This window comes from Artemia franciscana, chromosome 11, assembly GCF_032884065.1.
Source record: "Artemia franciscana chromosome 11, ASM3288406v1, whole genome shotgun sequence".
In the NCBI taxonomy this organism is placed as follows: Eukaryota; Metazoa; Arthropoda; class Branchiopoda; order Anostraca; family Artemiidae; genus Artemia; species Artemia franciscana.
In genome coordinates, this window is record NC_088873.1 from 40,673,019 (window position 1) to 40,688,669 (window position 15,651).

Below are 15,651 nucleotides of genomic sequence, written 5' to 3' on the forward strand. Positions count from 1 at the left end.
ATTGCCGTTAAGTCAAAAACAAAACAACGCAATTGGAAATAACTCAATACAATAATCATGCTTTAAATATAAATTTTTCATTATAACGCAACAGCAACAATATAGTAAAAACACATTAAATTTTGTCTTACATGCGACTAAATTACAAGATTAACACTGGATTATTTCAAGCGATTATGATGTCACAACATAAAAGGGAATAACTAAGTAGTTTTATTTTTGCGCTCTTAGTAGCTGGGGAATTGTAATTAACTATAGAGAGCTCTATAGTTAGAGGGCTCTCGGTGTATAGAGGGCTCTCGCTACTCCATTTTGCAGTCCTTATTTTCGAAATATATTCATATGCTCAGTGCCTCAGTGGCATTATGCCACCACTGCCACTGCAAAGACAGTTCAGAACAAGAGAAGATTTTGAGGAAATTTGTGAAGACAGTGAATACAAATTAAGCGGTTATTTCGACTGTATATGTAACAGCCGTCATCAACGAGATAACAAATTAATTAAAACAAATAAAAATAAAACAAACTTGCTCAAAGAAGCTCGTCGATAAATTAAACTCTCAAAACGAATAAAATAAATAACTTTATAAAATAAATAGATAATAATAAATAACTTTATTAAATAAATAAATAATAATAAATAAATAAAAAATAATAAATAAATAATAAAATAAATTCTGAAAGAGTCTTGGTCTGCTCACCCCGCATAGGTTCAGCCAAAACTGACAAAAAAGTTATTCATTCACAAATTTCGTCTTCATCTTTTCTTGTTTTGTTTGATGGAACGGCAGTGTGGTCTTCGTCATTTTTTGAAGTGGCAGTTGTTTCTATACTCTGCTCAGTTCTTATACAATCTCATCGCAGAGTTTTTGGGATTTACCGAAATTTCACCAAAATTAAATTGGGTTCGTCGAGATCTCCCCAGAAATTAACATTAATAATAAATTATTACGAACATATTTTTTTTGAGATTTTGGAAAGCGAAATTTTCTTTCGGAAAATTTCGGGGAAACAGAAAAATTCAGGGGCAGGTGAAGCTCCAGCTCCACTGAGTAGTCTATTTTCAAAATATTATCTTTTTAATTAAACAAAATATCCATTAAATATGAATATACAGACAAATATAGTAAATAGAGCCATTTTAACGGCTCTCTGTAGCAATTTGACTTAAAAGAGGAATCTTGGGGGTTACAGCTTCAACAATTTTTACATTTTGCCCAGATAATCGAATGCAGGGCGCGTGCCTCCTGCCGTTATTGAGATCTGTTAATTTATAAATCACATTTTGATTAATGTTGCGTTTTAACTCCATATCAACGACACGGGGAAGCTGTCTTTCACTACTAAAATCACGTAACATAGGACTAGAACTATTATCATTAATACACTGATTAGAGTAACTCTTTGGAATATGCTGCTCATCCATCCAGCTGCCGCTTAGTTCATTGATATGTTCTAGACTATGAGGACTTTCCTGAATTCTTGGCAAAGCAGCCTCTGCTTTAACAAACATCCAAGAAGTATCAGCACATTCATCAGATGACTCAAGGTCGGATTTGATATCTACACCATCTATAAGCGAACCTTGGGTTAAAGCATGACTCATTTCGTCCGCGCTTTCTCCACTATCAATATTAGGGCATAGGTCATTTCTTGGTCTGGGGAAAGTCTTGGATGCCTCAAACCTAGGTATTTCTTCATATTCTTTACTGTTTGTATCTGTCATTATAACGTCTGGGCTTTTTTGATGACACTCTGGGCCTTTTGTTATTTTTGGAGATCTTTCATAAGAAGGGAGATGACATATACAGTTTGCAACTTTGAAAGAACTACCTTTGCTCTGGTAAACTTTCATAGTTGGGTTTACGCATGGGCAGTACTTTTCATGCCCTTTTTTGTCGTTGGCCTTTGAAGCTTTAATTGATAGTAATTTTTCTTTCTTCCTTGAAGAATCTCGAGTTAGTCCCGAAAACTCATCCCTATCAGCAGCACGTAGTCTCACAATACTACTAGCATTTGATGAAGTGCTGTGGAGTAAATTTGTAGACGTTGACCTTGTGTTGCGCAGCTGAGAGTGTGAATTTGAATTAGAACCATGTGAAATGTCACGTCTATTTTTGCTTATGTGTCCAAACTTGAATAGGGCTACCCATGCACCACGGGCATCAGGAAAGAGGACAACTCGCACTAAGAAAATCACGAAGCCCTGGAGGGAATTAGTAAGGCAGAATAAATACTGCATCGGAAGTCTTAAGATACCAACTGCCAAAGGTCCAGCAATCCACGTGGCACCAACCAGAGCCATCACGGTTATTCCACCACGGATCTGGAACAATAAAAGAACGTGTTAAAATATTGCTAGTCTTGTGCTTACTTATGTTCCTATGGTAGGACTCGACCCTCTTAGCCACCAACACTCAGACGCACGTCCAGGGAGCAGATTTCGGGGCATATGTCCCTCACGAAGGTCGAAGGTTATGACGATTATAGGGGCTAAAGAGACAAAAAATAATAATAGGAGGAGCTAAATCACATTCACTTTGGATCCGCCCCTATCGCTACTATTAGTGGGAGAAAAATCTTACATAAATAGATCAAATCGTTACTCCAACTGCCATAATGGTTGGTAACCAGATAATTGAACATATTTAAAGAAATATATAAATAATATTGTGTTTGGAATTTTAAATTCGTTACTTGTAGGCTTGACATACCAGCCCTTAACACCACCTTGAGTAGGAAGTATGCGTAGGTGTGGGTTATTTAATTAACTTTTTTTTGCGCACTAACGCAGAAGAAGGTTATTTATACTAGCCGCTTCCCCCAAACCTCAATTTCTTTTATATTTCGCCAAGGTTCCTTGGATTTTTCATGCAATCAATGTTCCATGTCTTTAAAGAGCCCACCCTCTACAGTAAATTACTGCATGGCTATAATTACTAATACATACCTAAAATGTATTCTCACAATTCCTGGTTCTATGTGGTAACCATCCGGACAGGTGGTAATTATTTAGAACTTTTACTTAACGAAGAACTGATGGTACTTCAAATCCTGCACCTCAGATCATTCTATGCAAAAAAGTGACACCCTATATTAGAGAATCCACAGTGCTATTGTTTATTAACAATACAGTACACTAACAGTACATTGTACTATTAACAGAACATACAAACGAGTCCCTTAGCACGCATTGCTAGAGAAGCCCAATTAAAAAAAAGCTTTAGGCGAGGCAATATAAGAGGAGTGGAGGGATAAAAAATAACAATAGGAAACTACCCCACTCCAGACATCAGTCCCCCCAGATCCCAGTTTGCCCCCCAGCTAAAACTTAGTTACTGCAAAAAATCTTGCCAAAACTAAGATTAGCCTGCATAAGTCAAGCATCAACAGAAACAGGTCAGTTTTCTTCAGTATATCTTTGCCTTTATGGTATTATATGGTTTATTTTTCATTGCCATTTTTGCTTGATTTGGGAAAATTGGCTCCAACTCCCCTCCCCGGGATTTTGAAAAAATTACGCCACAAGAGGACCACTCTGTATATGCATGGACTATCCCATCAGATAGTTTTAAAGAAAAGTCACAAGACATGCAAAGTAATTGCTGCTATAACACATTTGGAATTATTTACCCGAAAATACTGCAAAATAACCCAATTAACATGTCTATTACGTGAGTGCATGGGAACAATAATTTGAGCCTTTTCAAATTATCCCTTTTCAATTCTATTGGGTAGATTGAATATATATTACAATTCCTACGTCGTTCTACAGCTGATTGTATAAACTTGTCGCCTTGCATGAGTCCCCATACCTTATATCCCTAAATATTATAATAATAGATGCATTATTATTAAAATATATTGACATATATCATTATATACTATCAAAATATATGACCATAAAATATCTAATTAAAACATGGTGACGGTACATTGTCACCATACCTTATACACCTAAACATTATATGCTATAAAAGTATTCAGCAAAAGATAAATACTAATCACAAAGGGAATATTTGTCAGGAATTTCTCATAAGAAACTAGTATGAAAAATATCGTGGGTATTTAAGTACTGCTAATTGCCATTGCTATAGCCCCATCCTACACAGAAAAAAACATTTCCGGTCATTTTTAGATAAACAAATCACAGAAAAACAGGAGAAGCACTGCCACAAAAGCTCGTCGTCCTTTTTATTAGCTGAAAATGTCAAATAGGGCGAAATAATCACGTGGAATTTTACGCGTTGATGTGTTCCTTTATGTCAAACAGGGCGAAATAATCACGTGGGATTTTACGTGTTGATGTGTTCCTTTATGTCAAACAGGGCGAAATAATCACGTGGAATTTTACGCGTTGATGTGTTCCTTTATGTCAAACAGGGCGAAATAATCACGTGGAATTTTACGCGTTGATGTGTTCCTTTATGTCAAACAGGGCGAAATAATCACGTGGGATTTTACGTGTTGATGTGTTCCTTTATGTCAAACAGGGCGAAATAATCACGTGGAATTTTACGTGTTGATGTGTTCCTTTATGTCAAACAGGGCGAAATAATCACGTGGAATTTTACGTGTTGATGTGTTCCTTTATGTCAAACAGGGCGAAATAATCACGTGGAATTTTACGCGTTGATGTGTTCCTTTATGTCAAACAGGGCGAAATAATCACGTGGAATTTTACGTGTTGATGTGCTCCTTTATGTCAAACAAGGCGAAATAATCACGTGGAATTTTACGTGTTGATGTGTTCCTTTACTGGCTTGTGTAAAGCAACGTAAAACGCTTGGTTAAAGGATTTGGGTCGTTCATTTTACTGGCTTGCATTTTCACAAAGGAAAACGAGAGAAATGATCAGATTTGAATGAGAGGGGGGGGGGCTATTTGGCTTCATTTTCAAGATATGTTTAAAGAATAATGTGATGGGCTAGTAAAGATGCATCACAGACCAGCGTAATAAAAGAATTACAAGAGGGAGAAAATAGCAGGGAGAAAAAGAAAACCAAAAGAAAAAGGAAAAAAGGAGGCAAAAGAAAAAGCCCCCATCACCTAAAAAAGGACAAATCGTCTCTCATTCATAATAGGCGACGCTTACTTACACATCGTTTTGTATAATTTTATGAAATATAAAGCACAGTTTAGTTAAATGAAGCTTTAAAATAAATATCAGAAATATATTTCTGCAATAAGAAGGGAGGTATCACCCCGGAACACCCTTATTCCGGCTTAGTCTAAATAAAGGAGAATGAGAGATGAGGCGTTACGGGGGCATTAAAAAAAAAGAACAGAGACAAAATGAAAATCGAATAATCTAGAGTTCAAAAACGTTGTTACAGTTATTTTAAAGGCACCAAACGATTGACACTTTCTAGTGTCAAGGATGACACTTTCAGATGACGACACTTTAAGATGAACAATGATTGACACTTTCCATGATGACAATAGTGACAATTATTAGAATGCCTTTACTCAGGTAAAGACATTCCTTTCGATGCAGAGAATGCTAGTTGTTGGTAAATTACAAACTAAACAGAAGTTTACAAGAATTATTGACGTTTATGTAAAGGAAATGCAGCTCCTACTTTCAGGCAAATAGATTGACTACCTAGGGCTTATTCAGGATTTCTGTTCGAGGGGGGCTGTTTTTTAGGGGGGTATTACAAAAAAAGTACTTTAAATACACATCAAAAATTGCTTTATATGCAGTTTTGCCATTTTTTTACGAACCAGAGAAAGATTTCAGTGGTAAGAAGGGGATCTAACCCGGTGAACCAGCTCTGGATACAGCTTGTTGACCACCAGCATATAATTAAATCTAACAAATAAAAACAATTGCATAATTTTAAATGTAAATTCACATAAAGTTTAACTTACTTTTTGGAAAAAGAGTATAATAAGTGCAGTAATTAGAATGGCACAAAAAATAACAATAACAGATGCAGAAATAGATACAAATATATCAAATATCGTCGAAAAATATTTTAGACTTTTTGAAGTGTTCCATCAAAATTAAATAATAGTTCAGAGCTTGGTACCCAAGTGATGAACCTGTCACCAATATCAATACAAAGATGTAATGAACTTGCAAGGAAGTAGACGAATCGGTTAGGGTAATTCCCAAGGAGGGAATTTTTTCAAAATGAGACTTGTAGCCTACATTGCTAAATTGTTGTTTTCCTGTATGTTAATTCAAGATACTAACAATTTTTTCTTGCAAAAGGTGTTTTTCTTTCCCTACTCGGCAGAACCGTTAAAAATCGCTAGAACCGTTAAAAAAGGCAGATTTTGAAACCAAATTCTTTTGTTATATTCCAGCTCGCGCCATTATTTGATTCGAGCTGGATTCAATTTGCTATGCAAGGCGGTTAAGTTCAAACACACTTGCAGAAAGAGCTAATATTAAGGCGACGGTTCGCATCAAGCCTGATACATGACTTCTAATTGAGACGCTTTTGCCACGGTGAAAATCACGGTCATTTAAAATAGAGCGTAATAAAGAATAATAGACCGTAAATCGAAATTGCTATGTAAGTCATTACTAGACTTTACGATGAGAGGAGGCACATTTTTGACCGAATCCTAATAAAAAAAAAGTCTAAAAAGTTTCCATCAAGTCTGCCCCTACCCCCACTGCTGCAGTCAACATAAACACATGCCACAAGAACAAGCTCAAACGAAGGCACTGTATGACAAATCTTTTCACCACTTAATTTGTTTTTAATGTTTCTTTATTTGTTATCTATTTATTTTTTTATTTATTTATTATTAGTTTTACTTTTGAAGAACTACAGAATATAAGAAAATGAGTTGATATTTTATTGCATAAATGTGTTATTGTTGAAGTTCAGAGTTCAGAACAAACGAAATACTTTGTATTTCTCCCCTTTTACTGTCCCAAAGGAAAAATGGTTCTTCTCGATTTATTCCGAATCTTAAAGAGTTAAACAAAAACGTTAAATGCTGCCATTTTAAAATGGAAAAGTGTTAGTCTGCGGTTCTCTTAATGACAAAAATTATTACATGACCTCTGTTGACCTTGTCGATTTTTATTATTCATATCTTGTTTGTCGTGATGATCAAATGTGGCTTTGTTTGAAGCGAACTATTGCTAGGTTTACCCGTGTATGCCAAATTGGTTGTCAGGAGCCCCAAGGGTTCTTACAAAACTCATGAAACCCGTTTTCTCCCTACTTCGACGAAAAGAATATTTGTCTTGTTTACTTGAATGTTTCAACCTTTCTGGGAATAGTATTTTCAGAATGTCAAAAGAACATTCATGAAACAGTGAAATTACTATCAGAATTGAGATTTGTGATTCAACTGGGAAAGCCCGTTCTTATTTCAAGTTATCAAATAGAATTTTTAGGTTTTCTGTTATTCATGATCAATGCGTATTTTCCTGCCGGAAAGGGAAATTTCGGATGTGTTTTCAATGCTTCTTAGTTAAGAATCGACTATGATTAAAAATTGGCTGAAACTCTAGGTTTTTTTTTGTTTCAACCTTCCCAGCAGTGGATAGTGATTGAAGTAGAAACCATTGCTCTAGGAGCCCAGAGTTTCAAACTCGTGCTTGATATGGCTCTCAGAGTCCTGAAATTAGTTCTAGGAACGTAAGATCTAGCTCTAGGAGCCCACAAATAGGTTCTAGAACCACCAGAAATGGAACTGAATGCCGCATGAGAAATCCATGACCAAAGAAATGACAGGAAGTAGAAGGCTAAACCGGAAAAGCACAAAGGCAAAAAGAATAAAAGAAAGCACGTCAAATGACGCTCTTTTTAAAAAGGTTTCTGAAAAAGGCTCTGATGCCAAGGAAGGTCCCCAGACCCATAAAAAACTTGCCAAAGTTACAAACAGAGGTTTCTCTGAGCCTCTGGAAATCGGGAAGCTGAATGATTTTTTTGAGGGCCACACTAGGCCTCCGAATACCGATAACATTATTGTTCCCAAGGTTAACAATAAAACTTGGGCTACTCTCTCATCACGGGCTAAACAGAGGGATGCTAATGCACTTCAAGTGTAGCGGACTATTCTTCACTCAACCTTTTATGTTTTAGAGGTAGCAAATGTGATTCCTGAGCTTGAAAACCATGATATCAAAGAAAAAGCTGTCAAGAGCCTAAGATACAGTCACACACTTACTCACATACTTGGCTCCACATACTCACTCACATAATTGGCTCCATTAATCATGATCTCATTCTAAAAAGACGTCATGCGATGATGCTCGAAGTGATTCCAGCTTTATGTGCTCCTGAAATCAAAGTGACAGAGTTTCTTTTTGGATCCAAATCCGTGATGGATTTGGAAAAATCTTTTGGAGGATCAAAAACCGTGAAGGGGAGCTGGCCTACCATTATCGCCACTGGAAGAACGAGGCCCCCCGTCCAAACTATCGCAAAAATTAGATTCTTTATTTTACCGGAAAGCGGAGTCATTGAGTGCTCAAGCAATAAAAAACGCGTAGGGCAATTTTGCGACAAAGCTAACGTTAATATCCGATGTAAGTTCGGAACTGCAATTGTGGCTGGATATTGCCAATCATTCTTCTAAAGCAATTGAGCCTAGATCAGTTGACAAATATTTGTGTAATAATGCATCAAAACTAGCTGAGGCATTTGTGGATGAATACTCCATGAAACCGGCCACAGGTAAATGGTTCTCAGAAGAAAAGAGATTTGACATCAACGTTTTAGAGACAAAACTGTTTATCTGGGATTAAAAAGCTTTGCTCAGGATAGCAAAGGCATGCATGCCTGGATGTGTTCAGTCAATACAACCGCAGCAGCTTACATAAATACAAAGAGAGGATCAAATTCTGACTTTTGTAATTATTTCGAAAATAAGGTCTGGCAGCTAGTTTTGCAGGGCAAAGGGTGGATATCTGCAGAACGTATGCCTGAAGTGGTTAAATCCCTGATGAAGTAACACAAAAATTTGATAATGCAAAAGATGGTTGACTATTTAAAATTATGAACTCTTTGGTATCTCAGTTGATAACCATTGATTTGTTTCCAACTAGTCAAAACTTTCAGATTGAACCATTTGTTTCTTGGAAACCAGATCCAGAATGTTTTTCATAGATAGAGTTGCAACAAGCTGGACGCCTCATTTCTTCTATACATTTCCCCATTTAGTTTACTTCTGAAGAGCCTTAAGAAGGTAGAAACGGATCTGACAACTGGTATTTTGATCAATCCAGACATAACTCTAATATCCCTTACTATTAAGGCTATTAGTAGGAAGTCCGGTACTTCTACCTGGTGATATTTTCATTTTGTCTCTCCCACAGAAACCGTACCATTCATTGTCCAAGACATTATGCCTAGTGGCTTGCACCGTCTCTGGCAAGGTTTTTACCGCCAAGGATATTCTCCTTCCATAGTCCGTATTATCTTGGATGGATAGCGGGATTTAACTAGGTGCCAGTAAAAGGTTTATTAAAAAATGATGGACTGTTGTCGAAGAAACGTGATTCAGCCCTTGGATTCAACTCCGCCGGAGACCTTGTCCTTTCTTACGGAGCTTCTTTACTCAGGTGTTAGTCCATTAATACGGCAAGCAGTGCTTGATCGGCAATTTAATCAAGCCTTCAGTTAGGCATTAGTCAAATCATAAGAAGCTCAAGAGAGGTGTCTTTCATAGAAGGCATAGTCTTCCCAAGCTTACTAGTATTTGGGACGCAAAACGCTTATTTGATTTCTTTAGATTAACATATATTTTATATCGAAAATCTTCAACTGAGACACTAACACAAAAACTAGCAGCTTCATTGATTTTATCAGCTTGTGAAACAGTTCAGATTTAATCCAGTTTGTCACTTAGTAATATGATACATAATGGCGACGAAATTTTTGTTTCTCAAATCTATGTGCTGTTAAAAACAACGAAACCGTGCAACCACAATTCAGTGGTTAAATTTCGGCCTCCCCTTTTTCCCGGTGACGCATCTTGCTACTTATATTAGAATAATATCATGAAAAGAGAAATCACCAATGCTACAGCACAAACACAAAAAAAAAAAAAAAAAAAAAAAAAAAAAAAAAAAAAAAAAAAAAAAGGAGACAGAAGGAGAAAAGGAAGACTGTTTTCCTAAATTAGTGATTAATATAGACCAGCACTTGAATGAGGCCTTAACCCTACTCATCCATACAATCACATAGGTCAAACAGCATAGCCACACACAATCAACCATAAAGAATAATCCATGGACAGGCAGTCATGTCGTCAATAAGTATAAGTCGTCATTTACCAAACATATCAAAATCGAGACAACGCATTTTTTCTTACATACTGTAAGCCTCATATTGCTGCGTCCAAGTCATCTATTTCCAGATGGATCTAAGAAGTGTTATTTCTTCCAGTTTTAGATCTCAATATTTACGGTAGTCATAGCACCAGGTTTACTCAGTGTTCCACCTTAAAGCAAGGTTCTATGACAAAGTAATAGCAAGTAGACGACAGTTATCTGTCTTTGGAATTTATTCATTGTATTTGTTGTATTTGAAATATCTTATAGCTTCTTTTTACAAATAGGGCTGTTATTGATTGTTAGTGCTGGTTTAGCTCAATGAAAGTTTTCTAAACTAATTTCGTTTCGTTTTTGATAAACAAAATTTTAAGTTTTTCAATATCCCCCTTTCAACATAAAAATATTTTTTTCAACATCAAAGTTTCAAAACATCCAAGTGATGTTTTTCACGATTAAAATTTAAAAGTTCAACAATCACCCCCTGGATTCCCTGAAAGTAGTCACAAGTAGTTGTAGCAGCTTTCTGACTGATTGTAGACAATCAGTCTCGTTGGCCAACAAGTTGACCGATAGTTTGTGTTAATTTTGTTTGACATTCCTCTCACACTTTCTTAAAATTTTAGCTTAGTATCATTGGCTTTTATGGACATTCAGGATCAAACAAGCCACCTCTTTCCGATAACCAACCTTGTATATAAGCAATGGGCAACTTATAGAATTTACAACACTTGCCCAGGGGTTGTGGGGAATTGCGTCACCCCCGAAAGTATAGTTATTTGACTTTCAACAATTTTGAACAAGATGGCTGTTGAAATATTCGAATTAAATATCTTTGGAGGGAGAGCAGCTAAAAAGAGAATAGGAGGGGGATTGGTTGCCCTCTTACCACAATTAAGCATCTTCCTTAACATGCCCTGAAAGTTTAGACTTAATACTCTCGGTCGTTCTTGAGATAAGACAAATACACTTTTTTGGTCAACTGGATGTACATAGTATCTTTTGATTTAGTTTAACTCGCTTTCAGTATTCCCCAAAAATTCACCTTAATACCTTTAGAATTTTTGAACACCCTAGAACCAATTATCCCCCCTTTCCTTAATGATAAATCCTGCGAGTAAAAAATAGGCAAATTACATAACTTACAATCCTTGCCCCAGGGTTGTTGGGGGGGCATTGCGTCTCAGAGGCACAGCTTCTAGATCTTTTGACTGCTTTGACCAAAATCTTTATTTTAAAATTATGATTAGTGATAAGAGAAGGGAGCACCTAAAAAGGGCAAGGGGGCTGGCCGCTCCCCCCAGTAACTCTTCAATGTGTCCCTCAACAGGTCCTGAAAGTTTCAAATTAATACCATCAGTCGTTCTTAAAATATTACGGATCCTCCTTTTTGATAAACTGGCTGTTCAGCTTTATTGTGCTCGGAATCTCTCTCCGCATCTACGGGGGTTTATGTCATTCCAATAGGTATAGTATTTGAGCTTTAGACTATTTTCAACAAGATGTCAATTTAAAATTTTGATAAAATCTTTTTGGAGGGATGACAGCTCTGAAGGGCCTGGGAGGGTGCTGGCAGCCCTTCAATCGCTTTTCAACATCCTCCTCAACATGTCCTGAGAGTTTCAACTTAATACCCTCTGCTGTAGCCCTTCAATCGCTTGTCAACATCCTCCTCAGCATGTCCTGAGAGTTTCAACTCAATACCCTCTGCTGTTCTTAAGATATTGCAGAAATTTTCTTTCTTTTTTTAAACTCAGTGCGCATATTGCATTTTGATTTAGTACAACATATCCCTCAACATCCTTCAAAATTTCGTCTTAATGCTGTTAGTCTTTTCGGATTTACACACACTCAAATATTTCTCCTTTTCCTAATGATAAATCCTACATGCAAATAATTGGCAAATTGCGTAATTTACAATCCTTACCCCGGGGCTATGGGGGGCATAGCATCCCTTGAAGTATAGCTCAGAGACCTTTTGATCAGTTTGAACAAAATGACTACTGTGATCAGCGTTGAGCAGAGGAGGAGCCTAAAAAGAGAAAGGAGAGGGTGGCGGTGGTTGCCCTCCATTCCCGCTTAGACATCTCCTCAACATACCTTGAACGTTTCACCTTGATACCCTCAGTCGTTTTTTAGATATTTCTGGCGTTCCTTTTCCACAACCAGCAAGATCAGTACTTGGTCAGTGTTCAGCATTCCTCTCAAAATTTCCTTGAATTTTCACTTAAATACCCTTAGCCTTTTTAAAGGACCCATGATTAAGCCTGCCCTCTTTTCCATTAAAGATCCTTATGTGTCAACAATTGACAACTTGCATAGCTTATAGCCCTTGCCCCAGATGCTAAGGGGATATCAACAACGGAGGCTTTTTCAAAACTTAAATTGGACACATTTGGGAAAAAATGGCATTTGCGGAGGGGGGAGGCTAATTGCCCTCCGATCCTTTTTGACCTTTAAAAAGGGTATCATAACTTTTGATTTCCAATCCAATGAGCCCCCCCCCCCCCAAAAAACAAAGTTTATACGACCACTCCTTCTATTAAAATGTTAATAATGGGCAACTTGAATAGCTTACAGCCCTTGCGCCGGGGGACGGGGGAGGTGTTAATCCCGAAAGCAAAATTATTTGACCTTTGGTCAAGTTTGAACGAAATGGCTATCTTGAAATTTCGATCTGACATATTTTGGAAAAGGGGGTGGGAGGGGGGACTGGTACTCCTTCTGTCACTTTTGAAGACAGCCTTGCTATACTTTACCCCCTCCCCCAATGTTCAAATATATAGCCATTAAATATTTTCAATGCATTATAACTTTTCAGTTTTTGTTGCGTCACAGTTGATTCAATTTACATGTGCACGGGTTAAAACAACAGACAAAATAGAATTTAGCTTGAAAGCTTTCTTTCAAAGCTTTCTTCATTATAAAAAATATCGTTATAAAAAAGCACTAAGTCTTTTTTTTTTAATGATTTCTTTTTCATTCAGGAAATAATATTCATTGTATATCAACCTTCTTATTCTTCAATGATTCCATTTCTGTCCTATTTGAAGATGTAGATGGTGTATTCATTTCTATTCTTGAAAGTTTTAAAACAAAAGAATCGAATCATGGAATGATAGATTTTAGGAAGCAAAAACACCTTAAATATCAGGGAAAAAGAGTTGACCTGAACAAATTTGGTATCATAGACCTGTATAACAATAACAGGAATCATAGAGCATTAATTTTGCAATTAACTAGGCTCGCATGTATGTTTGGAAAATATATATCTTTTAATATGGCAAATTTAATATCTTTTAATTAAATTAACAAGATCACTCATAAAATGTACATGGGAATAGATCCTCTGGTATACGAAGGACGTGGCCAAGGTGCGTCCATCTCCTACGTTTCAAAAGGACAGTAACTAATATTTGACCGGTTTTCTGGCCACACTCCTATGTTCGCAACCTCTTCTTGCCACGATATGTTCAGTGTTCTTCTAAGGCACATATTTTAAAGGGTTAAGACGCGTTTCTCCAGTTGGAAATTTATTTTCCAGCACTCACATGCAAAGGGGAGAATGGACATCACGTTGCTATTCATAAGGCGGAGATCGAAGCAAATAGAGCTCATATTTTCTAATATGCCATGTTGGTTTCAACTTATTAAAAGCCGACATAGCTTCTCCAATCTGCCCCTTGATTTCGTTGATTATTTCAACATTATAATCAATCCAACTACCAAGGAACTTAAGTTCATTGACCTGTTCAATCGCTTTATCTTTGCGTTTCAGTGTCACCAGAGAGTCAGAATTCTTACTGACTTTCACTATAAACCCCACTTTTACGGCCTTCCCATCTATGGCTTCGAATAGCAGCTGCAGTGGCTGTTTCACTTATTCGAGAAAAACAACGTGCGAGGTTAATGTCAAAAATCTGTCGGCAACAAAGCTTCACTCCAGAGTCAGGAGATTGCATTAGAATATAGTCCATAAAGATAAAAAACTAGAATAGGGATAGGACTCATCCCTGTTTGATACCAAACATAATCTTGAAGAAAGGCGCATCCCTATTTCCCCATGCCCAAACTTACAACATTTATTTCAATCAGTAAGAAAGGTCAAATAAACTATACCTAAGGGGCAATTAAATGATTTAGGGTTAATAAGCATAGAACACAAAGAACTAGATGGAATCATCTGGGACGCAATCATCAGTAATTTTGTAGAGGCTGAAGTAAGAAAAATTAGACTTAAATAAAAGGAATTTTTTTTTTTAATTTGGTCAAAGAATTTTGAGACAGAAGAGGAGGCCCTAATCAAGATTTTGCACAGGGCGCGAGAGAGGCCAAAACCCTCACTGTGGGTCTGATGCAAGAGTTTGGACATTTTAAAGCAATACCGAAAGACTGTAGAATTTATTTAAAATTCATATAGTACCAGACATAATTTATAATGAAATTCTCATGTTTCAAAAGCTTTAAAGAAGAAATAAAATGACTTTACCTGGGCAATACTTATTCCATTGAAGGACCTTTCTTTTTCAGTGGCTCCAAATCTGTTTGCCGCCGCTTGGCGTTTACCTTGTATGAAAATAACTCGAACTACCAACAAAAATACAACACAGTTGGTAACTATTATCAGTAGCGCAGGGACAATAAAGGTGCCATAATAAACGCCGACATGGGAGGGGGACAAACGACAAGATTCACTTCGAGGGTCACGATAATGATCCAAATTTACTGCAGCAACAATGGAAACGATGATACCAGGAAGCCCTAGAAAGAAAAATGGCACTAGTTCTAGAAAGTTCTCCACAGAAAGCTATGGAATTCAAAAGATGTTATTTTCACAAGAGACAATTGAAAACAGATAATCGTATTTGTCGGTGAAAAAATTAACGCTTAGTTATGAAATTGGCTCGTCCTTTGGACTGATTTCTGGATCTATAATCATGACGAGATGAATATAAAAGATGGACACGGCAAACATTGGCTGGCAGTGGGGTATTAAGTTTTGTTTCAAGAGCAGTTCTAGCGGGAATAAAATAAAACTTGATTACTAAACGTGAATTAGAGTTTTTCTCCAGATATTAGATACTGAGCGCTAATAATGTTTTGAGATTGTGGAATTCTTAGCCAAATCGGCAAAAGAAAACCTTCGACTACCAACATTCGTTGTTTTTGAACATGCTAAGGCCCATGGCCCCATGCTAAGACCTATGATGAAAAGGCCTATGGCCCCAGTATGATGAAAAGAGATAAGAAGTTGCGTGACAACTAAAGTACATGATATGTGTCGTTGCTTTGAAGGCTCCATTCAATAAATTAATTAAGTTGACGTTTCTTTACTCTCCACGCCCTACCAAACTCTCCGACAACTATACCTTACTCTGCAGTAATTACTAATCATCCACCAT

At 36.8% G+C, this 15,651-nt stretch overlaps 1 protein-coding gene across 1 annotated transcript in view; it reads right to left on the minus strand.

Moving 5' to 3' along the window:
* Positions 1-1,071: 1,071 nt before the first annotated feature.
* LOC136032626 (uncharacterized) overlaps positions 1,072-15,651 on the minus strand; it is an 87,347-nt gene continuing 72,767 nt past the window's right edge. The window contains exons 13-14 of the mRNA XM_065712899.1: positions 14,739-15,010; positions 1,072-2,326 (exon numbers count right to left, since the gene is read on the minus strand). Coding sequence (XP_065568971.1) covers positions 1,142-2,326; positions 14,739-15,010 — 1,457 coding nt within the window. The 3' untranslated portion in view covers positions 1,072-1,141. The remainder of the gene's footprint in view (positions 2,327-14,738; positions 15,011-15,651) is intronic.